The 27,361-nt window shown below is 41.2% G+C and overlaps 2 protein-coding genes across 6 annotated transcripts in view; one reads left to right on the forward strand and one right to left on the reverse strand.

Annotated features, from left to right (window-relative positions):
* agps (alkylglycerone phosphate synthase) overlaps window positions 1–7,649 on the forward strand; it is a 29,498-nt gene extending 21,849 nt beyond the window's left edge. Inside the window, exons 17-20 of the mRNA XM_040149115.1 lie at window positions 702–791; window positions 2,109–2,208; window positions 2,395–2,452; window positions 5,923–7,649. Coding sequence (XP_040005049.1) covers window positions 702–791; window positions 2,109–2,208; window positions 2,395–2,452; window positions 5,923–6,044 — 370 coding nt within the window. The 3' untranslated portion in view covers window positions 6,045–7,649. The remainder of the gene's footprint in view (window positions 1–701; window positions 792–2,108; window positions 2,209–2,394; window positions 2,453–5,922) is intronic.
* A 1,275-nt stretch (window positions 7,650–8,924) lies between these two features.
* Window positions 8,925–27,361, reverse strand: part of pde11a (phosphodiesterase 11a) — a 41,599-nt gene continuing 23,162 nt past the window's right edge. For 4 of the 5 annotated variants that reach the window (XM_040147582.1, XM_040147580.1, XM_040147581.1 and 1 more), the window contains 9 exons: window positions 27,173–27,280; window positions 23,761–23,870; window positions 21,242–21,332; window positions 17,373–17,473; window positions 17,072–17,149; window positions 16,923–16,986; window positions 16,490–16,564; window positions 15,312–15,395; window positions 8,942–11,466 (listed from right to left, as the gene is read on the reverse strand). In XM_040147582.1, the coding sequence (XP_040003516.1) occupies window positions 11,233–11,466; window positions 15,312–15,395; window positions 16,490–16,564; window positions 16,923–16,986; window positions 17,072–17,149; window positions 17,373–17,473; window positions 21,242–21,332; window positions 23,761–23,870; window positions 27,173–27,280 (945 nt within the window). In that variant the 3' untranslated portion in view covers window positions 8,942–11,232. Of the gene's footprint in view, window positions 11,467–15,311; window positions 15,396–16,489; window positions 16,565–16,922; window positions 16,987–17,071; window positions 17,150–17,372; window positions 17,474–21,241; window positions 21,333–23,760; window positions 23,871–27,172; window positions 27,281–27,361 lie in introns of all 5 variants that reach the window. The other variant, XR_005709050.1, reaches the window with a different exon arrangement.

Below are 27,361 nucleotides of genomic sequence, written 5' to 3' on the forward strand. Positions count from 1 at the left end.
TGACAATCACCTTCATGCCTGCTTTCTCCCCCTATTAACCAGCTCTGCGTTGGCGGAAGCATTGCCTCCTCAGCCTACAAACCTGCCGTTATTGATACACATACACACACACACACACATCCATGGGCAGAGGAGACATCTGTGTGTGTGTTCAGTGTGGGGGAAATGTAATGTGAGGCACAGATACATTTCACATCCACATGTGGTGTGTACTGCATTTTCTACATGTTTTCATCATTGCTTTTTACACACACGCAACTAACAGCAGCACACTCAGCTCCTTGTTGTGTAACATGCCTGACGGGAGAGACCAAGGGATCAGGCACCGAGGCGAGCATATGTGTCTGGCTCATTACCCAACCTCTTCCCCATCCTCCACACTCAACACATGGCTGCACATGGTTAGGACTGGCGGCCATTTCCACACCACAATGGCCATCATGTTAGTCAGTCTCTCCCCCTCTTTCCTGGCCTTGTGGTCTCTTTCTAAATTTGAATAATTTTGCACCACTCATTAATTTATTTTAGTTTACATTCCCCGTACATATGGCTATGATGTTTTAAATACACAAAGAGCACAGTTTGGACTGCATTCTTAAAACATTTCATGAACAAGTTCTGATGTTACTAAGTCTCATGTTGTTTCTGTTTTGTCTGGTTCAGGCATGACTTTTTCAATCTGCCACTTACTTTATTTCCAGGGTGCTGGACATTTGCCGGAATGTAAAGGAACGCATTGTTCGAGAGTGTAAAGAGAGAGGAGTGCAGTTTCCACCATTATCCACATGCAGGTACTGTTTGAAAACAACTGTTTTTTACATAAATTGACCTCGAAGGTAGTGCACACTCTCACAATATTCAGTAGATCTCACAATGGATACCAGTGCAGATACAATGCCTAACTTTCCATACCAACATCGAAAGAACAATTTTACATTAACTGTCTATGAATAATACAAAGTAGGGCTGCAATTTAGGATTATTTCCATAATTGATTAATCTATTCTTCCAATTAATCAATTAATCATTCAGTGTTAGATGGTTGATGGTTTTGGTTTTTTGTTTCATCTGATTTGTTGACAATAAGAAAAATATAGAATATCACCATACTTATCTTGTAATGTTGTCTAAACACAAGCAACTGAGACGAACTCTGCCTAAATTAAATAATTGTCTAAAATTAGCTGTAAATCATAATATGAATGATCTTGGTACTTGACAGCCATTGATATTTGATCTCAAAGTAACATTTTTTTTTATACCAAAACGTATTGAGGTTGTATATCCAGTCCTGCTCCCGACCCATTGTGAGTTAGCAAGAGCCACACACACAGACAGACAGATGGACAGTCTGACAGACGGTGAGCCGGTTGAGGAGCACCAGGCTTCTGCCCGCCGAATAGGACTGATTAGGCCTCAGCCTGATTATGCTACAGCCATTCATTTCCCGGCTACAGTCTGTCACATGATTGATTTGTCCATTTAACCTCTAGAACAGTCAGTGTGCCAGGTGATGGGCCATGTCAAATGAACAAGGGCTCTGCACCCTGCTTCTCCACAGGGAACAAGGCCAGAGAGAGAGAGAACATGCAAACTGAAGAAGCACTTTATTCTCAACAAAAAGATTATTACACATGATAGTAAAGAGAAAACGCCTGAATTCAAGCTGCATGTTATTTTGAAGCAGCTACATGAACAGTGAGGATATTTTGTTCTTTGTGAAACAACAAACTGAACAATTTTCTGTTCCACATTAAAGTGATAGTTGAGTCATCCTGTACCTGCAGTACAAATGTGGCTCAGATGATTCAGTAAAAGCATTTGATGGCCATTTAATGTCTGATAATGTTACGTTATAAAAGGTGACAGTGCTTCCACACTGCCTCTGCTTTCTGGAAAGCATGAATGGAATTGAGGGCAGGGATTCACAGGGGAAAGCCAAACCTCCCACTTTACTTTGTCTTCCAATTACAAAGGAGAAAATGCATAACAAAATGGAACCCCTTTACAAAATACTGCTCTTTAGATTAATGTAAATCACATTTTCAGAGAAACATTAAGGAGTCTTTTCTACTTGTTTAAACATGACTTACCTGTGTTTTCAACAGGGTCACTCAGACGTACGACGCTGGTGCCTGTGTCTACTTTTACTTTGCCTTCAACTACAGGGGACTCAGTGATCCAGTACATGTGTATGAACAAGTGGAGGTAAGTCCAGTGTCATTTTTTCAACATTATGCCATGGTCCAGTCCTCTATAGAAGATAATTATATCTGATGTAATGATATGTTGACTGTCCAGCACCCCATAGGGTGAATGTCAGAAAATATATATATATATACATATATATCTATAATATGACAAATATGAGCGATTTTATTTTTTGCTTCCCAGCATGCAGCTAGAGAAGAAATCCTTGCCAATGGAGGGAGCTTGTCACATCACCATGGAGGTACTAAAATCAAAGAATTTCATGCTTAAAAATATCAAGTCTGTTTTTGTAAACAAGTACTGTGTATTGCTGAAAACACATTATTCAAAAGTAGCACCCTGAATTGGATGACAGTTTTATAACATGAACATTTATATTTACACCTTCTCCTAAATTATAATTTATGAGAAGATGTTGTTCTGAGTGACAGTGACAGCATGGTGAGCTTTCCCAGCGTGCTCTTCCGTGCTAGCGAGCAGGAAGCCAGTCGTGCTGTAAATGTGCATTTGGTCAGAAATCTCTCATTGGTTCCGTCGCGTGTCCAAAATATCTCCCTGCAGCTCAGATGAATGGCTCTGACTCGGCTATTTGTTCATTTCACCAGTGACCAAATGAAACGTGAGCAGGGGAGGGGGCGAAACAACTCTCTGGGCCCCATCAGGGCTAACCGAAATGGCTGCCTTATCTATATTGCCATCCGCCTCGCTGTTTTCATACATCACTTCAGGCTATTCATCACACCTGTCAAAAACAGTATGCAGTGAATCAGCTGCGATATTAAATCACAATTTTTCCTGAAGGCGGGGACGGATTCAAAATTAAAAGATTGCTAATAAAAAGGAGGCGGCAGGCTGGGGTAAATGATGCCGCCGTTATCGCCGGCTGTATACTGACCTCCAAACGGTGGCCCGGCCACCCCGAGCAGCACAGGGAGGTGACAGGGGGGAGAGGAGGGGATATTGATGCAGCTCCTGTGTGCGAGGCCCACTCTGTAATTGTGATTAATAACAGTGGGACTTGCTATCTGGGCCCAGACAGGCCGGTTTGTCTGCCCACAATCAGCGCTTGACAAATGGAGCTAGTTTCACTGGTTTTTGTGTATCAAACAAAACAGATGTAGTAAAGGATGGTGAGGTGAGAGGGCACTGGAGGAAATATACATTTTTGTTGCCCTGTGTTTTCAGAAGGTCAGCACTGTGCTGCGTGGGCATAGCTAAGGGAATCTGGCTTTCTCTGCAGGACATAACACTCAGCTCACACCACCATGTGTTGACTGCTTACCAACACGAAAATGACGCTGAGTTTTCCATCGGAAAGAGTCAGATTTAACACACTTACTCACAGGCAAAAACCTCTTTTTTATGCTTAATTATTCTTTGGTTCTGAAAGCCAGAATGCTGGAAGAAATGTCCTCTTTAACTAGGTCACCAGTGTCGCAGCGGTGAGGAGTTGTTGAACATTCATCACCAGGAGAGTCATCCATCTATCAGCCATGCACCGTGGCTTCTAAGCCAATACTACACCTCGTCCATATCACAGGAACGCAGGGCCACTACCTTACCCCGTCTTTCATGTCCTGACCCCCATTTGTCAGAGAAACCCCGTGAGAGTGAGAACAGCGCGTCAAAGGAGTGAAGCTCAGCTCGGCCTCTACAGTCTCCTCTGTATGAGGGCCACCCCAGGGTGCCCGGCATCTTCACCTCACCTTGTGGCTCCACAGAGCTCCAGTCTCTCTGAGTCTGCCAACTGTACCTCTACACAGGTCACTGCACTGAGGAGATAGAAAAATTACCTGATTTAGTGAAATTCCCCTTGTGACATTCGCCCTGCACTTCTCCAGGCTTTTCCACACTAGAGAAATATGCCACCTTTGTTAAAAAAAAAAAAAAAGAAATCTGTCATTTAAAATAACTACCTGCACTTCTTTGCATGTCTCAGCTGCACAGACCAAGCATGGTGAGATTGATTGCAATAGCAAGCAAAAAAGAGAGAATATGACAAGATAGATGTGTAAATTATCACAGTGATGGAGGCAATGATGCAGTCCCAGCACCTTCTGTTTTCTCTCCTTAGAGGAGGGAGGGATGGAGGTGGAACAAGGGGGAAGGACTGAGGAGGAGGAGGAGGAGGAGGTTTAGAGAGCAGGGTGCTCTCTTAGTTATTGGGTAGCAGCTGATTGGTCCCTCTGTCACCATCTGGAGGTTTGCATGGTATCACAGCCTCTGGTGACCCCACTGTCTGCCCTATTTTGTCAGGAGACGGGCCTCGCTAGCTTCATGGCTCATCCCCATCTGGGTTTCCTGGCTGGACTCTGATAACATGGTGCTCGAATGTGTCAGGGCGGACCCCTCCCTCGACATGCCCTTTTAACACAGGAGCTCCCTGCCACTGATGCAGAGGAAAGCATGTGAACACTCTCATCAAAAACCTTCCTATTTTCAGGCCTCTGTATCTAATCTCAAGCGATTACGCTGCTGGTTGTAAATGTTTACCCAGCCAGCAGCACCTGTTTCAGGCTGATCTATTCTCAAATTTATCTTTTTGAGTTTTGGAGTAAAGATAATAAGTGTTTTTCTTATGTTGACATGACCTCCAAAAGTTCCACTTTACCCAGCTCGGATCTGAGATGTTCAAAGTTTATATCTGCACTGTAAGCTCAGGCTGACTTTTACACTAGTCACTATTTTCATTATTCAGTTTTGTTTCTTTCTTAACATAGCCAACATCAATTTCTTTCACCCATCTCCCCTGTCTCAACTATCAAAAAAAGAAAAATGCAGATAAATAAATAAACACAACTCTTTAAAAAAAATTGTGCATTTAAAACCTGAACATACATCACAGCTCTGGCATAGTTTCCTCTGCTGTGTTATTCAGGTCTAAGAAGCTCACAGATTATGGTTGGGTTTACACATAAGATTTTGCAGCTTTATTTGCTCTTCGAAAATCAAAATTTCTATTTTATTTTAAGTTTTCCACCAAGAGTTTGGCTCCAGTGAGGTTTCCCTGGCCTCCGCAGTCATCAGACCTCTTGCTGGCTCCAGGCTCTCCACTAAGAACCTGTCGGGTACAGGCGCTGTGGATTATGTCGGACTGGACAGCTGGTGAAGCAATGGGCACCCTCAGAAGGCTACGTGCCACAGCCACACTCACTCTTCGGGGGGGGGCTGAGAGCCAAAGTCCTGCTAACAGAGGACCATTGTGTGGTGCTCCACGGTTGGCTTCGGCACCCTGTTGGCCATCAGGCCAGTGTCAGAGGGCGCAGAGCGGCGTTCAAGACAAGCAAGCACAACACCCTCGCAGTTCAGCAGGAGGAGTGCGCTGGTGTGCACAATGAGACAGAAACACACACAGAAAACGCCCTGGTGACTCTGGAGGGAGGGAATCGGAGGGGAGTGCTGGCTCAAAGAGTGAGGGAGCCGGGGATGGCCTGCTACAACCGCCAGCCGGCCTCCTCCTCTGGGAACACACAGAGCCTAATGAGTTTGATAGTCTGCTGAGCTCCATAAATCATGCCATGCAAAACATTTCTCCTCTCTGAATAAAAGCATTTATCACCCTCTGTTTATTCACTCACTCTCACAAGATTGATTGGCTCCCAGCAGCCTGCTGAGCAATCAGCCGTGCCGATTCCTCTATTTCTCCCCCTTCGGTCTTCTTCCTTGAGTTTATTTATCTATTTATTTATTTTTCTCTCCTCTGTCATTCAGTGGGGAAACTTCGGAAGGAGTGGATGAGAGAGACCGTCTCCAATGTCGGCATGGGGATGCTCAAGTCTGTCAAGGACTATGTCGACCCCAATAACATCTTCGGCAACAGGAACCTCCTCTAATTTTCTGTTCCTGTCCATCTTTATCTCACGTTTTTCTAAAAGCATCTTGTGCATTTTGGATTAATAGATACTAAATGTGAATTTAAAATGGACAGAGATATTGTCTTTCTCATCAAGTGTCATTCGGTGCCATTTACTGATTCACCCAATCCTTTTCTTTTACATTATGTTGCACTTAATATGCTGTAACAATCATTGTCATTCATGTTGAAGCTCATTTTTCGCTGCTGTGTCGTGGCCTCAGCTTGTTGGAGCGATGGCCACGATGCATCCTGACATGAAGCAACAAAACCTTTGGGTTTTGTCATTATTTGCTTTTGTTGAACCTTTTCCTAAATGTCCTTGCCAACATAGTTAACCCTTAAATTTGTTTTTATTTTCCTCTCGTGTGTGTGTGTGTGTGTGTGTGTGTGTGTGTGTGTGTGTGTGTGTGTGTGTGTGCGTGTGTGTGTGTGCGCGTTTGTGTGCGTGTGTGTTTGTGTGCGCTTGTGGCACTTCTTTAGTGGTAAGTTCTAGATGAATTCGCTTTCTAAAGCTCTGTGCCTTTCTAAAGCTTTTGTCTGCCTTCCCCTTCTCCTACTGCACACTCTGCTGTTGTACAGTGAGTCCCTTCGTGAAGCAAAACAGACTTGGACATGATATTTTAAGTGTCTCCTGTTTGTCTTTGTCATGCCCTCATGCCTTTTGTTGTACTGACCTATTGCCATAAGAGACTTTGTTGACTGTATGTGTGTGTGAGCCTCTGCTGACAAATTTGTTCGACTAAACACCCCACACCTTCAGCCCCACTAAAATTTAAAGACCCTTAGAAGTACAGTATGGTTTCAAACAGAGATATTCCTTATGTGTTTAATTTTTGTACAGAAATCGTTTTCCTTGCATGATTTGTTACTGAGAAAGTGACGTGGGAAAAAAAGCCATTGCGTTTTTCGATCATGCCTGCTTCAGTCTGACCACGTTTGCAATTTAAGGCCTCTGGATCCCGGTGCTGACGTTGTACCAAAGACAACACATCAGACCATGCAGACATACTGTAAACACCTGTTTGACTGTATGTAACCGCCACATTCACACACATTCACATCATGCACAGCTAAACTAGATGTTTTTTAAAAATCCGCATATGCAAAGATAACCCCTTCTGTGAGCTGTAAAATATAGATATCTGTGACTGTTACATGTGCTAAAAATTTCTATTAAACTAAATTACATCATCTTTCTTATGTTAAAGAAACTGCATTTGAATTATTTCTGCTCCATATAATTGGTGTTGCCCAGAAATTCCTCACCTGCTGAGTTAGTTGACCTTGTTAATTTATCTGTATTGTGTAAAAGCTTTTTGGAACGGATACTGTGTAGTACTGCAATTTGATACCAGACTCGAACCACTTAAGTCCTCATTTTGAAGCCAAGTTTAGCTTTAATGGAGCTGTTTGCTGAGGAATCTTGCTTTTTTTTTTCTCCCTCTGATCTGTTCTTCACATTTTTCCAGGACCACAATGTCCTTTTAATTCTTAATATTCCCCCACATAAAAAGACTCATTTGGGATCCACTATCTGACATTTAACCCCCGTGGCAAAAATGTGCAAGAACTTTTGAATATTATGGATGTACCTTTTTTTTTTTTTTTTTTTTTTGTTATTCCCAACTTCTCTTAACAAGGTAGTAATATCCAAGTACATTTTGCCATCGCTGTTTGTGCAATAAATTGAACTAAAACATCCCAATTGTTGATTTTTCTTTGAGCACACATTCAACACTGAGAGCAGAGACCCCCCCCCCCAACAAGAGCAAGAGCCTGAGAGCTGGTTTTTGTTTGCTCTTCCTCTACCTCCACCACACTGAGCTCAAGCTAAACCAGATGAGTTTAACAGAGTCTGACTTTTGCTTCCTGAAAGGGTTTTTTTGTTTTGTTGTTGTTACACACAGGCTCATTTGGGAGTCATCTTCACCCACACAGCCACCCACACACTGCTTGCTGATGTCACCGCTACCTATCAACAGCAATAGAGCTCAGCCTTGGACAATGAAATACACTGAAGCTAATACATTCTTTACACTGTAGTTTAATACCCAGGATTGTGTGAATGAATATATAAATATGTTGGATATAAATAAGACATGACGGATTTAGGCTTTATTTCTGATTAATCACTGAAGCTGTCAGCGTTGTGTAATATTGATTACAGACTCATATTTGCAGTCAATTCCTATTTTCTTGTTAAAATGTTAACATCTTTCTAATCTGACTGCATCATACAATTTTGCTTTATGACTTTAAATGTATCTCAATGACATGTGCTTATATTGTACCTGCAGTATTTAATTGAGAGATACTGGTTGTGTGTAAAGATACATGTGTCCACATGAGGTCAGCACTGCACTGGGAGAAATACTGTGTAAACTGGGAGGTAGTATCAGTGGAGGAGGAAGAGTTGAGGCCCTTAAGTAAAAGTAGCAATATTGGGTAATGAAAACACTCCATGCAAGTAAAAGTCCTAAAGTCCCCTGTGAGTGTTTTAGGATTATATATTGTATTATTGGATTGTTATTACTGATGGATTTAAGAGGAAGTTACTGTTGTAGTTGGTCAGATGGAGGTAATCTTAACAATTTTATATACTTTTGGGATGTTTTGTCTATCCCAGCTCATCATATGTTATAACATCATCGTATGTTTTGTATGTAGCATTTTAATCTATAAAGAAACTATTAACTGTCAGATAAATGTAGTGGAGTAAAAAGTACAATATTTAATGCAGCAGAGTAGAATAGTTGCATAAAAAGGAAATGGTCAAGTACAAGTACCTGAAACTTGTACTTCAGTAAATGTACTTAGTACCACTGGAGGTTGATCTCAGAATAAACTAGAGCACATGTAGAAGCATATTTTTATTTAAACTCTGAACAGAAAATTGTACATTTGCCTTTTCATGCCGTAGGTTTCTTTCAGTTTAGCCCACTGTAAATAAATCCAGAGCCCAAACTGGGAGAGGACAGAAGAAATACAAGAAGCATGTTACACTGCAAAAAAGACAAGTAGAAGTTGGCCACAACTGGAGATCTAATAGAAAAATAGAACATCGATATTCATAATTCACGTAACATGATGCAATAGAATTTAAGTCATGCATTTCCCATGAGATAATGTGTTTACTGATGAAGTTCAAAATACGAGGTATTTGTTGGCTCACGTTTGCTACATCCTTAGCAAGTGGTTGAATTTAATACTGCATAAAACATGCAATTAAAAATTCTTCTGCTTGACTTCAATTCAGTTCTTCAACTAAAATACAGTAGAGCACACAGATCCATGCCACACAATGCACACAGTCACGTTTTAAACTCCAATTAAAGCTAAAATACAACTCATATATTAAAAAAAACTTGTAATAAAATGAAAATAATAGCTTGTGACTACATGGGCACTTAAGTACTACAAGTACTACAAGTCTGCATGTCTCAGTCTTCTGGAGAATATACAAGCTGTTTAAGTAGCATTTGTGAGCTTTGAAAAAAGGCCAAAAATTAAATTAAAGCAAAAGTTTGACATTTTAAGAAAAGCACTTATTTGCTTTCTGGGGGGAAAGTAAGATGAGAAGATATCAGTCTCATACTGTATCTGTCCCTTAAATAGAGCTATGGCTGGCTAACAGTCTGTTAAACTAGCCTGGCTCTGTCCAACGTAAAAAAAAAAATCTGCCAACCAACACCTCTAAAGCTCGCTAGTTAACACACTGGATCTCGTTTGTTTAAAATGTACAAAATCTGAATTCTAAAAAGGCTATTTACTGTTTATAAGGGTTGCCCTATTTCTTGTCTAAAGGCAACCAGCGGACACTGAAAGAAATGAATGGTCCTGGCCAATAATTTGTCCAACACATAACCCCATGTAAAACAGTGAATAGCTGTTTGTACACTTCAATTTTGTATGGATGAAAACGGAACCAGATAAAGTGTTAATTAATCAGCTTCAGTCTTGCTGGTGGGCAGATTTTATTTTCTTTGGACAGAGCTGGGTTAGCTGTTTTTCCGTTCCCAGTCTTTATGCCAAGCTAAGCTAACGGGCGCCTGGCTGTAGCTTCACATGTACCTAACATTAACATCTAATTAGAGTGGGATTGATTTTATCTGACTCTCAGACAGAAAGCAAATAAGTGTATTTCCAAAAACTTTGAGCTATTCCTTTAAATGTAGTTTAGTGAGGAGTTAAATTACATTGCTTTATGTTTGAGCTGTAAGTGTTAAATCCGTAGATGAAAGGACTTTTTCTGCAGAAAACAATGGGATACCAGAACAACTTCATCAAGGCACATTGTGTGTGTGTTTGTGTGTTTGAAAAGTGAGACCCTGCATTTATAAAATTGGGCAAAATAGATTTCCATATGTATATAATGTAAATACGTTGTGGCTAACATGGGGTCAAGACAAAACTGCAGTCATTGGTTTTACAAATTATGGCAAAAATACGTCATGGTTCAACATGGATTTCCATACTACCTAAGAATCTCGATGAGGAGGCCATGCATTTTCCATTTGGATCTTAAAACAAGGCACAGGAAGGGAGGGAGCGAAGCACTCAATTTGCATTGCAAGCACTGTCACAGGTCCTACTGTTCCTGCATCCCTTTATCCTTCAAAAACTCTACAGACAGACACATTACAATCCAGAGCTTACGGTTTTTTAAACAGCACTTGTAAATAACTCAATAGCCTATGTACAAATTTACAAAAAAATATCTCTGTTACCCCAGACAAAATGTGAGCAACGAGGAGGTACCGAGAGCAAAACCATCCACAACAGAGGCAAACATTCCTCACCAGTATTCTTCATGCCTCGTTGTGCCGAAAATTTGTGCAATGCCCAGAATAGATAGTGTTAGCTCACTGGTTGACATGTTGACACAGTGGGTTGAGTTGCCTTTCTGACATGGTGTCATCAGCTGATTTGTAGCAGCTCCGACGAGCTTGCCAAACACAGCTCTGTCAGCCCTCAGCACAGGAAGACTGAAGGGAGCAGAAAAACCTCTACGACATCGCCGCACTCAAGTCTAAAGCTCATCTCTAGTAGCAAAAGCGAAGAGGAGCAGAGCCCAGTAACCTCTGCGTGCACCGCACTGCCTCTGTTGCAGGCTGCATTTAAAATTAAATAAGCCTAAGAGATCAGCTGGGAGTCGGCAGCAGAAGCTAACTGACAGGTTTAGATGTTGTGCCATCCGCATCGCCGCTACAGCAGGGTGTGCTGCCAGTTTTGGCAACAGTGCAGCCACCGGCTTCTGTGCTGTCGCCACTGCATGGGCTCGCAGGTGCGGAAACACTCTGGCCCCGTTGTCGCTTCTTGTTCAGTTCCTCCCATTTGGCCCTGTTAGCTTTGATCATGTCAAGCATCGACTCAAGTTTGGGATTCAATTGGACCAGAGTCTAGAGACACAAAGAGAGAGAAAGAGGAGAAAAAAACACTCTCATCTGCAAACATCTACAATACAGTGTTATGAACCGTTATTCGATGTATATAATACTAAAATATAAAGAAAAAACACCATCTGCATGAAGAGCAGTAGTCCCAGTTTCTGACTCTCATACAGTAAATTACAATTACATTATAGTCACAGAATATAACGCATTTCTTTTTCTCCAAAATGAACACCCTGTGATGTTTGCTAGAGTCTCCAGCCACAGCTCTATGAGGCTGTATCTACGCCCAGTGGTGCTTACAATAACAACGTTAACTCAGTAATATTAAGGCGGTATAATGTTTACCGTGTCAACTATCTTAGCTTAGCGTGGTAGCATGATAACGTTTGCTAAGCAGCACTTAACACAAGCTACAGCAGAGGCTGTTGGGAATGTCGTTAGTTTTGCAAGTACTTCGTCATTAACCAAAGTGCTGGACAACTTAAAAATTTGACCAGATGATGGCGCTACGGGAAGAGTCAGGTGATCATCAAAGTGATTACAGGTCATCCTGTGGGGAACGTAAATTAATGGAACCAAATTTCATGGCACTCCATCCAACCGTTGAGGAGATATATCACTCAAGGCCACAAATGTCAACCTCATGGTGGTGCTACAGGAAAGGTCAGGTGATCACCAAAGTCAGCAGGATTAATCCTACGAAGAAAAAGAGCAACTCCATACGCGCTCCTCCTCCTGCAAATGATCTATTGCACTTTTAACCTGTTTCCTCGGTTGCAAATCCCTCTGATAATACAAACAAAGATGGTAGCTGGACATCACATTTCCCCTTGCTCAATTGGTAGGGCACCGAAATTTAAAATGTTATTATCCATTATATTGGTATATATTAATGCGACTTTCCACCATTTTCATACAGAAAGAAGAGTTCATATTTTGCTTGTCTTTTACAAAAAGAGCCATTTCAGGCTACAAAGATTAGATTAAAACACAGTTGCAACTAGAGAAGCGGGATTAAAAAAAATCTTTCTCATCGTGCAACAAACAGAATATTTCTTCATCCAGATGGAGACTTTGAGGATTCTGGAAATACCAGAAGAGCGATGAGTGTTGCTAAACGACCTTTTGGGTTTTTCAAAGATCGCCAGGTTTTTTTTTTTGGGAAAATCTGATGCTCAGCTCTGTGACTTGAATGCAATGGTAGTACATGAGAGGCACAAACTGGTATTTATAAACTGGGGCTGGAAAAGCAGCACATTATCCATCAAATGTACTATATGGGCGAAAACAATGAAACAAAACAGAGAACACCCAACTAACAGCAACATACAGTCAGTTGATAGCAGCAGTCCATTAAATGGCTGCTCTTTAAAGATTAGAAGCACATGTATGACTGAGATTAGTTGCCTTTGTCACTTTTCTGTGTTGAACTGTAAGTGGCAGTGTAGTAAAAGCTGTCATCCACCATTTTAATAAATTACCTGAGAGAAAGGGGGATTTTGTTCCCTCTGTTCTGCTAACAGTGTCTATTGGATTTCCAAGGAAGTCTGTGTAATTAGTTATTGTTTCATTAACCCTGCTGAAATATAACATGTGGGCATGGGTCCCACATTCGAAACAATGGAATCTTTCATTTATTCGCAAAAATATATGGGAGTCGCATGGGTAGCCATTGTAAAAATGAGTTAAATAAATAGGTATACTATAAACCTACACTGGGGTTTTGTATTGTGCGCATGCAAGGGAAATCAAATTTTCTTTTAACACTTGGGGAACACACAACTAATCACAGATTCCAATTCACTGAACTTTAAATGCAGGCCGACAATTTCAGATGCATTTATATTCAGTGGGTGTATTCACTAATTCATATGAACAATTAAAACGCTTGTGTGGGTGATCGCCTAGAACAAAACTCTACAATGTGGCTAGGTTCAGACATCAAGATTTTCTTTCTTTATGAAAAAACAGCCATCTGCTCACTTTTGTTCATGGGAAATTCATAATTTTTACGAATGGAATGTGTGTCTATGGATTGAGATAAAAGCTTCCATTTTTTGAGTTTCTCCACACTTCTGGTTTACATGTGTGCGCTCCATACAGTAATGAAGAATTGAAATGATCTTTTTATTAATCTCCAGCTGTTTTGACAATCAAATAAATTGCTTTAGTTATTTTTTAGAAAAAAGGTCAAACATTCTCTGGCTCCAGCTTCTCAGATGGGAGGATTTGCTGTCTGATGAGACTGTAAATCAGTAAGTTTGGGCTGTTGATTACGAAAATGTACAATATTTGAAGCCGTCATCACACTGCGATGGCATGTGGCCTACATACAGCTGTAATTTTCAAAAAACTACAAAAACCATGTGCACTGATCGTCTAAATCTTTATGGATCTGTCTCGTCTGCGGGTTAAAAGAAGAGGATTTTCTGGAGGAGAACAATTTCCCTCTTTCTCTCCAGTATATACCCTCTGTGGGACATTGTCATTGGTCTGCGCAAGCATCATTATTCCACTGAGGTAGACTCAGAGGAAGACGAGAGAGAGCGCCTGTCATATGGTGGGGTATAAAGATGGGAGGTTATATAATGGGGGATTAATATTCCACAAAGTAGCGAGCCACCACCAGGAGGAGGAGATCAGCGAGATCAAGAACGAGATCTCTTCCGCCCACGGACAAAAAACCCTGCCGCCTCCGAACTTCCTCTGTTCTACCCCTTGCAAGTTTAATTGGCAGTAGCATGATTGTGAGCTCCATATCTGCATTCTCCAAACATCAGCCTTTGCATGAGGCAGTGTGGAGACAAACCCCCCACGCAGACAACACACACACGCGCACGCACACACACACACACAACCACTTTGATGCTTTTTATCTAAACTACACAGACGGTAACAATGGTGAAACCAGAGCCCAGCAGAGATTAGTCTGCTCTAACTTTTGACACTGATCCCGGGATGATTCAATAGATGTGAAGATGATCTATTGTTTGTTTTCTGCTCACGGTGACTAAGAGTAATGTGTTTAATATGACAGTAAAAAGGAAGGAGGCCTAACACTACACGCGCAGAGGAATCACTCAGCGCTGTGAGAATGAATGAACTATTTTATCTTTGACTTCTTTCACAACTCCTCCTCATGAATTTGCCTTCCACACACCTCATCTCTTAGCAGGCCTGATGTCCTCGGTAAGTCAGCCTGCTTCTTCCTCCCACACAGCCACTGCTGGCGGCGGTGGGAGGGGCAGGTGAGTCTCTCTTGACGTCATTCGGAGACACACGCACACACTTTACTATACCAGCGAGGACACTGTATAGATTTCCATTAATTCCCTCAAAGATAATCACTAGCTCTAACTCTGACCCCTAATATTTGCTCTCCCGGGGTCCTACAATAAAATCAGCCTGTTTTTCTGTGTGCGTCTCAGAAGAAAAGCATGCAGTAAAGAGTCAGTCCTTATTTCATTACTGTGCAGTGAAGCCCAAAGTACACTTACTTACTGAGGGGATTTAACCCGACTAACATCACAGCTCTATTCACACACTCCACTACCTCTGAGCTTTCTTGCAGTCGGAAAGTGCACAATCATTCTGCTGTGCTCAAAAAAAAACAAAAAACAGGATGAACCCTTCTTGAGCTTTCAATTAAAAAAAATGAAAAATAAAAAATAATTCTTTTTTTCAGTGGGAAATCTGTGGCTGCAAAGAAAGTGTATTGGTTTCTGGTGACAGTTTCATTGCTGGCCTCAGTTAGGGGGACAATAGCTGACGAGGGACGGCGACTATTGATGCGGACTTGTGACAAGCACGACACAATGACGGCCAGGAAGTGGGGAGGCTTTGAGCGTTACCTCGTACAGCGGCGCACAAATTCCATCAATCCACTCCAGCTGAAGCCCTGGCAACTCATCCTTCCTGTTTCGATCAAAGATGGCCTGAAACACGAAAAACAGGATTTATTCACACTACACTCTACATTTGTGCCTTATAGTGAGCAGAATCACAGCAGAAATGTGATTCTGCTCACTATAAGGCGAAGAGTCAAGTTCGCAGTCCCCAAAGTGCTGCTGTTACTGCTTTGGTTAAAGAAAATTGTCCCTCAGCTCTCAAGACTACTGAGTTTATTTCATGTACATTTTCTATTCTCCCTCATTCTTCTGCAGCCTGAACTTGAGAGGCTCCACTGAGGCTGTGCTTCACAGATAGTTACTGGGCTACGACTTAGAAGTTAATATTTAATTTCCAACACCCACATACGGAGCGGTAAAGGTTTGACACAAGCAGCAGACCAGAGGCTCCTGCATTAGTTATTTCAGAGGGGAGGCAATGTGGCCCGGCTCGATTAGTCAACAGCCATTAATTGCACGCAGAAAGCTGCTGGGTCCCCCCCCCCCCCTTTTAAGAACTTACAACACAGTTCAGTCTTCAAAGCTCCTCACTCAAACAGACAGTACTCCCCTGTTGTGGTCATGTGGCTTTGAGCACAGTATAAATACGTCATGATTTAGGCAAACATCTTCACAAGGACCAAAACCTGTCCCTGCTACTATTATTGTTACTATTATGCTTTTTCTACACCTGTATGAGAAAAATTAAGACAACTCATTATGTCTGCTATTAGCAAGTCAAAGGTAGTAGAGCTCCAATACAACAAAAAGCCTCCTGTGTTTACAGCTGAATGAATAGAAAGGTCAGTACTTGCTTTGAAACCTGTGCAGGGGGAGTTTATTTTATAAAGAATGGTTGGTAACACAGCCCAGAACAAAAATGTGGACCGTGTTAAAAACCCTTCTTTAAAAAAAAAAAAAAACAACACAGTTTTTTTCTTAGCACAGCAGCGAGGCAGTGGAGCGGTCAAGCTGACAGTACGCTTTTCTCACACTACGAGACACAAGCTCTCATGTTTCCTACGCAGTCAGTATGTTTGGAGCTGCGGAGAAAATATATCGTCAGCGTCATCAGCTTGCGGAGGTCGAGGGAAGTTGAAACAAGGAAAAGCACCGAAGCAGAGCTTGCTCCAGGTACTCACAGAGGGTGTGAGCTTCAGCTCCGATCTCTCTCTGTCGCCCTGCTCGAAGAACTCGCTGGTCACCAACTCTGCCACCTGAAAAGACAGAAGAGGTTCATGTAGGACAGCAACTAAGCCTTTTTCATTTGGTTTGGTCTATAAAGTGACAGGAAATTGTGGGAAGTGCCTGTCAAAAGTACAAAACCAAAAACAGTCCACATCTTAAAGAAAAGTAGCGAACCTGCACCATTTTTAGGCTGGAACTAGGGGATGATTGGCGTTTTTTCTTTTCTTTTAAAAATTCCTTTCAAAAACAGTTAACTGATTAGATAAGTAGTTTTCTGTCAATCGACTTTTGATGAATGAACCAATCATTTCAGCTGTAGATGCAGGCTTCTGTCTTATTTATGAGAGAGAGAGAGAGAGAGAGAGAGTTTACACCTATATTTCTCACCTTGCGTGATATTTCCCAAGGTTTAGTGACAGCACCAAGATCACACGCTGTCATCATCATGGATCTAAGAGGAGATCAGACAGATTTATTTAATATGGTATTTACAATAGACTTAAAAGATGCTGTTACTTCTGTGTGGAGGCCATTACCTGCACATGTCTCTATGAGCCTTCACGTTCCAGTTGTACTCTCCTTTGCTGACCAGTTCAAAGAAGGTGTTTCTGTTCCTAAAGGGAAGCAGAATGTCTGTATGTGCAGGTGTAAATTACACAAAATCCACAAGGGGGCAGTATTGCCTAAAGGAAGCCTGCAAACCTACAGTTAAACAGTGTCAAGAGACAAGGCTGATAGTGTGCTTTAGTGTAAAACAGTCACAGTGGACTCTGTGGACGTCCTCTCTCTAACTCGAGATTTGACGGTTTAATAAGTGGCGTGTTTAGCAGAACATACTCAAAGTAAAGTGTGAGGTCTGTGGCCAGAATCGACTGTTTCAACAGCTGCATGAGGTCGCTGTACTCTGTGGACGAGAGGTTGGAGAAGATATTGTGACCCTGTGGAGACAAACACAGAGATAACATGATCAAGAATTTCTAAATATATGTCGCTTTTCTCACAGCACACAAAGAGCCTGAAAAAACAGGTCACAGTCCCTGGATGAATTATTGATTACATTTAGCATGGGTAACATCTATTTAACAAAGGTCCACATTACCTGCTACACAGCTTTATTTGAGGTCCTTATTTAATAACAGTTTGACTGTTATATCAGCCTGCTGACAGTAGTTACAGATCGTTGATCGCTCTCAGCCACAACTCTTTGAAACGCACATTTCTGCGCCTATTGCTAAATGTATGGTTTTTAAGATTTAAGAATATTTTTCATTTTATTATTATTTGATTTGATTCTTACTCTCAATCATCATCCTAAAAAATTTCAGTTATCACCCATGTTTGCTCACTATTACCCTTCTACTGAAATTTGGGACTCAAGTAAATGACTCAGGAAGTCCTTCCCTCCACTGAGTTAAGTTATAGTGCACTATGTGTGGATGACAAAATAAGTAACATTCATGGCAACAGTAGATGTATCACAGAGACACGTCTGTTGTTCATTGTCGAATGTCTTTAAAGGGGCTTGTACATATGCAGTGTATGCTATAGCCTCGTTCCAGGCCTCTTAATTCTGCAGTCATTTTCATTGATTTAAATATTCAAATGAATGAAATTCATATAATAATGGAATGAACGTAATGGCAAATGAGTCAGATTATCAGGCTATATAAATAAAATCATGAAAGGCAAATCAAAAATAAGTTGTAAGTTCTGCTCCTCCTTGATCTTTTCTTGTGTTTAATCAGTTTTCTGGCCAAATAAATCAAGATATGACAGTTTAACAGCTGCCACCCCCTTTCCCTTTCCATTACTAACTTTCCCTTCGGAGAAGTCCTTCTGTATCTCAGCGCAGGTTTTCTTTGGGTGGAACATCAGATCGAGCTGTTGACTAACTCCTTGACCTAACTGAACTAACTCCTGCTTTGGTCAAAGATAAACTTTGCCGTTGGCCAAATAAGATGAGCCATCAAAGGCTCAGAGGAGCAGCTCTGCCTTTAGTCTATGGGCCTTTTTAGACATTTTGACTCGTCATGGTGAGAAAAGCACAGGCGTTACTAACAACATTAACAACGGCTCTGTTTATTCAAGAGCCCCAGTAAGCCAAGACAGTGTGACCTAGTGAGCCAGCATGAACAATACCAGGACTGTGCCCTAAATCACTCCCTATTCACTATAAAGTGCATTATATTTGCTGTCCACCGTTTTATTTGAGTGTCCAAATTCCAAGTATTAAGTTAAGGCAGTAGATAGTGTCCTCAAAGAGTAACCACAATGGCACAAAAAAAAAGCAGTGTCCATGGGATGTACAATACAATCTGCCAACAATCCCACAATGCAGTGTGTCACATTTAATAAATGTGAAAATTACAGTTGTGCAACACTACATCATTACTGTCAGTGATGATGCAAAATGACTTAAGTGATCAAAACCTCAGTTTACTACTCACTATAGAGTTAACTATTGAGTGTCTATTATATACAGAATAGTGAATGAGCGTACAGAGGGGTAATTTTGCTTTTCCCTACTGTGACATGTCAAAAAGTCTTTCATGAAAATCGTCTTCTGGCACAATTAAACCTTAATGGTTAAAAAAAAAAAAGGAAAAAGAAAATGCCATAATAAAACTGAATGGATCTGTGTCGGGCAGGAGGGGAGCCAGCAGCTCCCCAGCAGCTCTTAATAAGTAAGCAACATCTCTCACTTGAAGCTCTCTATCATTAAAACAGGCCTCTCCCCATCATGCATTATACATTCATTCACCACTTAGACAGCTTCCTCTAGAGGACGGAGAGTCTTGTCTGTGGAGAAAATGGAAGATGAAGAGGCGATAACAGAAAAGGACCGGAGTGAGAGGCTGATAATGACCCCGCAAAAATTAAACGAGATCTTTAAAACCCCTGTTTTCCTGTCAAACACTGACGACTCAAGCCCGAAGACTGTCTCAGCGCATCTGTGGTTCCCTTCACCAGCTCCTGTGCCCCCATGAAATATTGAACTACGTAACAGCACACACACACACAGAAAAAAAAACCTTCTCTCGTTATGTCACAATTGGAGCGGATGAAGGAGGGAGGCAAGAAAGCAGGACGTGAGAATAACGAGAGGAAAATTGTGAGGTACAAAGGGAGCGAGTGAGGTTTAAAAGTTTACATTTTAATTAATGGTTCGTGCGGGCTGGCGGATTGAATCGTGAGCTTTCTCTTGTACTTGAATTAGCCACACTATTCATTTATATGCTGATAGGACGGCGGTAGTTCGACCCCTGTATCAACAGAAACCATTATGATTTTCCAAGCAAACATTTGTCAGCTCACTGTGTTGTCACCGCCGTGATAATGAAGCCACTGGAACCTGCCCCGCTAAGCCTCGTCTCAGCTGCTCCCTCAAAACGTCTTTATTTACAACTTCACGCAAACCCAGTCACCTGGTAAAAGATCCCTCTCAACCAATTACCGCCAAATCTATCGCCTCTGTAATTACATTGATTTGAGGGCAGCGCGAGCTATTTGTTTACTCGTTCACGTGCGGCAGACACTGAGGAGGCACCACGTGCTTGCCTTCAGGCTCAGTGGGAATTTTTTTTTTTTTAACCGAAAAGTGGACTTCAACATTTTTGATTATTTTACATGATTGGAAAGTAAAGAGAGAGAGATATAGTACCAAAGACTACTTTGTCACTTTGATTCTGTACAGCAGTGGCACGCATGACTTCACAGGTAAGTAACTGTACCCATTTTACCCAGTCAAAGGTTTTGTGATGGTACAATGGAGGCACAAGTTATTTTGATATTTCGACATTTTGGGAAACACGCTCATTTGCTTTCTTGCTGAGAGTTAGATGGGAAGATTCATACTGCTCTCATAGCTGCCTGTTGAAGGATGTCTGTTGTTGTTGGCTGCCAACCTGACGGTGACGACGAGTCGAGGAAGTTAGTGTTACAAAAAAATTGTGCAGCACATAACATCCAGGAAAACCAAAACTTGTTAATTAATGAGCTTTAGGGGTTTATGGTGGCGGATTTTTTTTTAACCTTTGGACAGAACCAGGCTAGATGTTTCCCCGTTTCCAATCTTTGTGCTAAGCTAAGCTAAGCTAACCTAACACATCTCATTTGAGTGTAATCAATCTGCTCATCTAACTCTTGGCAAGAAATCTAAGAAGTGTATTTCCCAAAATGTCAACACTATTCCTTTAAGTAGACAACTTTAATTTTGTTCCACGTGCAGAATAATAGACCTTTCTCATTCTGGCATGTCATAGCGGGAAAAGCACAGAAGTTAGTAATAACATTAAAAATGACAGCATTTCATTCGGGTGGACTAGTTCCAGGCTCCTAGTATTGTGCATGCTGGCTCACCGTGGTGCCTTACTGGGACACCTGATGGAACTGAGCCATCGTTCACAGAATTTCTTTCACCAGTGTTTTTTTTTTTTCTTTTTAACTGACTAATTTGCAGTCGTAATAAAAAAGAAAGATCTGTCATAAAACTAATATAAGAACAAGAGTAGAGCAGAGCAAACAACTTAAACCTTAAAAATAAGGTGTCTCCACGGGTGGAAGGGTGTTAAAGGGTTAAGAATTCAGTTTTGAAGGTGTTTGAAATCATTATGTGAAATGTCTTGCACAGATACGACATGTAGTGGTAGGCATTAGCAGAACCTTCATGGTAACTGCATTGCAGCAGATATTGGAACATAATGCACCTCACTCTGCAGGATCATAACAGCATGGTTGAAGTGGTGGTGCTCCAGTGTAGCAGAGGTCCCATAAAGCAGAGCAAGGGCTGAGCCCGTCCTGACGCACACACAGACACAGACACAGACACACACACACACACACACACACACACACACACACACACACACACACACACACACACACACACACACACACACACACACACACACACACACACACACAGGCACAACACACACACAGGGATCAAGAAGCGGGATAACATAATCAGCATTCGACACATACTGAGAAACAAAGTCTGCTGTCTGTTGTAATTCCCTCACCAATTCCTTCTGCATGCTGTCGCCAACTTATGGCTCAATAATAAAAGAAGCTGGAGAGTCATAACCTAAACTGCAGTTGGAATTCAACTGTTCGACATTGAATATGATCATCATTTGATGTGGAGAAAAAATACTCACAAGAACTGGGGCTCGTGTACTGAAGGTGAGGCATGTGGGCCAGGGATTTTAAAGGGGCAATGTGTGAGAACAGGCCGACTGTCGAATTCATCCTCCAAACAAATAGGGGGCAGCATATTACCAGAAAGTGGCGGTGTCCACCCCTATCGTAAGAAACAAGGAAAGGCACTCTTTGGCCCCCGGTGGGTCGGTGGACCATCAAAAAAAAAAAATCCATAAAGTTTTTACCGGCCCTCTCTGTCTGCCTGTCATTTGAGGTGCGCATGAGAGCATGCTGTGTGCGTGTCTTGGGACTGGGGTCACTTGCCACTCACGGCCAAGTTCCAATCCTCACCCTCACGTCAATCTTACCTTAGCTTAAATAAATCTAACCTCAGCATAGGGCAGTTGTTGACATGCTGCCAAAACCGGATTGGGGACTAATGTTTTCCGCACAGGTTTACCTGGCAATCTGATTATGTAACTGGGAGGCTGTTATATATGTCAGTAATACTGACATATTGCCCCTTTAACGTTTGGGATATTCCATTAGTTTTTGTAATATATTAGCACTGCCTTCAGTTTTTGTTTTGATTTAAGCTGAGTTAATTTTATGTTTTACAGTTTAAATGAATGTACATGGTAGTCCTAGTTTGCTGATTTGTCTGAGTTTTCAAATGTCCAATTTAAGTTGTGTTTTTATCTAGTTGTTTTTCTAGTTTTAGTATTACAGTGGAGTCAGAAAGCATTAGGACAGTCATATAGTTTTCATTATGTTGGTTCTGTACTCCAACACATTGGATTTGAAATGCAACAATGACTATCAGATAAATATGCTGGCTTTTAGCATTAGAGTGTGTTAACGCCAATTTTTGGGTGAGCACAGCCGACCTCAGTGCTGAAGACCAGAAAGAAGGCAAACAACCCCTGAAACCATCAAGATGTAAAGATGGCTGCAGCACAGGTCTGACAGGACATTAGCAGGGAAAATACCAAGTCTCTCCTCATGTCTGTCTGTTGTTCAAACATTTCGTCATTGATCACAAATACTATGACCCCAAAAAGTAAATATCTCATTTAAGCTTATGTTAACTTATCCAGTTATTGTCTTGTGCGGGTGGGACTATGTACCAAAAAGGATATAACCCTACAATGTTCATATACTATTGGTGTAAACACCAACAAATAAAAGCATAAAGTCTGCACTTTATAATTTTACCTCATAGTCATTGTAATTTTTATTTAAAATCTAATATGTTGAAGTACAAAACCAAATCAAAAAATGTAATTTTTCACAATACATTCTAAATTATAGCTACAGTACACTTTCTGATGGAGATGAAATACATTGCCATAGCCAATAAACTAAAGGCTCTCAAAATTTGTTACAAAGAAGATGTGTTCATCGTGAAAATCTGCCTTATTGACTACAAGAGCTTTATTACCTCCTTAGTCTTTTGGCACCCTAAACTAATTTTGAACTAGCCGAGTCAACAGTCATTGAAATTCAGACCTTTTAGCTCAACATAATGAACAAAAACCCCAACTATTTTTGACAGCTGATGTGATGAGCCCGGCAACATCAGCATTTCAAGAGCTAAATGGGTGCTCATAGGGGCCAAACAAATCAATCAACTGGATAGCACCATCTAATTCAACAAAAACAGTTAAAAAAGTTAAAATAATTTCAGCCTGCATATGAAAATACAAAATTGTTTCTAGTGACTATTTTAATTCAGCGCATGATTTTGTCTGTCTTCCACCTGGTTTCCATCTTGGTGTCAGATTCAGTTTACTATAATAACCTTAGTGAGGGCAGAGAACACTAACTTGAAGCAATGTAATAGCAATTTTACCTGCTGATCGAAATGTGCACAGAGTCAGCAGTGTTTACAGTCTCTTCGTTAAGCAGACCCTTATATAAGCCTTACACAACTTGCCACTTGACTCTTTCTGATCTGGGCTGGACCACTGCAGACAGCTGCAGGTGGGAAAACAAACTATAAAGAGTTTGTAGGAGGGAGCGTGTTCATGTGGGTGTATGACAGAGAGAGAGAGAGAGAGAGAGAGAAAGTGGGAACACTTACTTCGCCTGAAAAGCATTGTTGGTGCCCCTGTGGTCCAGGTCATGGCACACACAACCTACAATAAGCGCCAAGATCTCGACCTCCGTCAGAGTCTCCTGGAAGCCCGCTGTCTGATTGGCACAGAGAAGAGGAGGCCAATGAGAATACAAACAAACACACACTATAGGCAGCACAGCCACATCTCCTATTCTCTTATTCTATGAAACTGTGAGGAGTACATTGGATAAAAATGGAAAACACTCCCAACAGCAGCAGCAAACCTTAAAAAACAGTATCTCTTTAAAAATGCCAGTGGGACTCCAGTAATGCAGTCAGAAAGGGAGATTTATGGCTTGGATGAATGGGCTCTGTGGGCCACGTGCTGAGTGAGTCACGATAGGTCATTGTGGGGATAGCAGCAAAGATAGCACAGCCCCCTCATTAAAACACATGGCAGGGGAGTGGAGGGGCCCAGAACAGCTTACACACTACTATTTCATTTCCCTCTGCCAATAATCAATTCAGATGGGACACCATGGATTAATGCTGTGCTTGATTAAATGAACTACACTGTGCTGTTTGTGTATGAGCTTGTGTGTGTGTGTGTGTGTGTGTGTGTGTGTGTGTGTGTGTGTGTGTGTGTGTGTGTGTGTGTGTGTGAGAGAGTGTATTGCCCCAAGGACCTGATAAAGTAAAGGCCTGCTGGAACAGTATGAGGTAATTCTCTTGGGGTCTCTATTTAAACAAACATCTCTGGTTTGTCTGCACAGAATGGGCTGTTTGTATGGATAGTAACGCAATGAGTCGTCATTTAAATCTCTCTGATTGGAACACGACACGTCTCACTTGTACTTTTACCCCATTTACACCATGCATTAAAATGTTTTATGGGTGATCAGATTGCAATCGGATAGTGCTTGACCACTTGAAAGTACAGGTGTAAATTCACCCAAAATGCATTGAGGATGGATTGTGATCCAATCAGCCAAACCGCTTCCGGAAGTGGTCAGGGACGCATTGTGTAAATGCAATTGCATTCTCTATCCACATACAACAATATATGAGCAGAAGTACGCGAAGCAGTCCTCCCCTCAGTCCTCAACTATGGACGTTATTCAAGACACTCGTGGATAGAGTCTTTCAGTTTGGTCCGACAAAACTTGACAATTCCTATCGCAACGAAGCCATTTTTGAAGCAATGGATAAGCAAATGGTGGAGATCGTGGTCTTCTATTATTCTTCTTCTATCTTTTTTTTGTTGTTGTTTGTTGTTTGTTTGGATCCGCGTAAACAGAGGAAGATGTGACGTGAGCCTGACTGAGCGATTGGATCTCAATCAGATCCCAGTGTGGACACTGGATACACATACAGTGGCATGAAAAAGTTTGGTCACCCCTGTTCAAAATTTCTATTACTGTGAATAGTTAAATGAGTAAAAGATGAACTGATCTCCAAAAGGCATAAAGTTAAAGATGAAACATTTCTTTAATATTTTAAGCAATACTACATTTTTATTTCCATCTTTTATGGTTTCAAAATTACAAAAGAGGAAAAGGGCCTGGAAAGAAAGTTCAAGCACCCTGCATGGTCAGTACTTAGTAACACCCCTTTGACAATTTCACTGCTTGTAAACATTTTTTGTAGCAGCTAAGAGTTTTTCAGTTCTCGTCTGGGGAATTTTCGCCCATTCTTCTTTGCAAAAGGCTTCTAGTTCTGTGAGATTCTTGGGTCGTCTTGCATGCACTGCTCTTTTAAGGTCTATCCACAGATTTTGGAAGATGTTTAGGTTGAGGGACTGTGAGGGCCATGGCAAATCTATGAGCTTGCCCCTCTTGAGGTAGTCCATTGTGGATTTTGAGGTGTGTTTAGGATCATTATCCTTTTGTAGAAGGCATCCTCTTTTCATCTTCAGTGTTTTAACAGACGTTGTGATGTTTGCTTCCAGAATTTGTTGATATTTAATTGAATCCATTCTTCCCTCTACCACTGAAATTTTCCCAGTGCCACTGGCTGCAACATAAGCCCAAAGCAAGATATATCCACGCCCATGCTGAACGGCTAGAAGTGTCCATGAATGAAATTCTGCGACCTTCTTTCCTCCAAACATACCTTTGCTCATTGCGGTCAAAAAGTTCTATATTAACTTCAGGTGTCCACAGGACTTGTTTCCAGAATGCATCAGGCTTGTTTAGATGTTCTTTTGCAAACTTCCGACACTGAACTTTGTGGTGAAGATGCAGAAAAGGTTTTATTCTGATGACTCTTCAAAGAGGGGCATATTTGTGCAGGTTTCGCTGCACAGTAGAACAGTGAAACCACAACTCCAGAGTCTGCTAAATCTTCCTGAAGTTCTTTTGCTGTCAAATGGGGGTTTTGATTTTCCTTTCTAACAATCCTACAAGCAGTTCTCTCTGAAAGTTTTCTTGGTCTTCCAGACCTCAACTTGACCTCCAGCGTTCCTGTTAACTGCCTTTTCTTAATTACATTACAAACTGAGGAAACAGCTACCTGAAAATGCTTTGCTATCTTCTTATAGCCTACTCCTGTTTTTTGGGCATCAATTATTTTAATTTTCAGAGTACTAGGCAGCTGTTTAGAGGAGCCCATGGCTGCTGATTGTTAGGACAAGGTTTAAGGAGTCAGAGTATTTATAAAGCTTTGAAATTTGCATCACCTGGCCTTTCCTAACGATGATTGTGAACAAGTCATAGCCCTAACAAGCTAATTAGGGTCTGAGACCTTGGTAAAAGTTTTTTGGGAGCTCATATCTCTTGGGGTGCCCAAACCTTTGTATGGTGCTCCTTTCCTTTTTTTTCACTATAACATTGTACAAAACAAAAATAATACAGTAATCTTGCTTAAAATGTTGAAAATAATGTTGCACCTTTAATAGTTTCCCTTTAGGAAATCAGCTCATATTCTACTCAATTAACTATTCACAGTACCAGAAAGTGTGACCAGGGTTGCCCAAACTTTTTCATGCCACTGTATTAATACCAGGTATAAAGGTAATCAGGTTAAAATCATATCTAGATACAATCTAGATATGAGACTCATTTTAATGGCAGGTGTAAATGGAGTCATAGATACCTTTTTATGAAAAATGTCATCTACAGTTCATTTATTTAAATAAAAGTACCAATAAAACAGTTTTAAGGACTCTTACAAAATGAAAAATGCTTCAGACAGAATCGTTATTAAGCATCATTAGCAAAATGTAAATTTTGTTCTAAATTACATTCTTACGTTGTTACTACTAATGCATCATTGCATAAGTACCATTTTACTGCTGGAGCTGGTTGAGGTGGAACTAGTTTTAACTACTTTATACACCACCATTTAATTCAGCATTTACCAAACAGGGCTCAGGCACTCTCAAAGGGTGTCTCCAACTCAAATTGATCTAATGTTTTACACTTAGCATGACGTTTACCGTTAGCATGGCAAACATGCACTGGCAGACATTAAAGGCATGTCTCCAGTTGTGGTAGAGGACCATTCTGTAGTTTTTTCTGACAGTCAGCAGCCATCTGCACAGTGTCTGGAGGGGAAGATGGAGAGAGAGAGAGAGAGATGAGCGCATGGGTCAGCAGTCGTCATTAGGATACCAAAGGAGCAGTGT

The sequence above is a fragment of the Xiphias gladius genome, chromosome 16 (assembly GCF_016859285.1).
Source record: "Xiphias gladius isolate SHS-SW01 ecotype Sanya breed wild chromosome 16, ASM1685928v1, whole genome shotgun sequence".
Lineage (NCBI taxonomy): Eukaryota > Metazoa > Chordata > Actinopteri > Istiophoriformes > Xiphiidae > Xiphias > Xiphias gladius.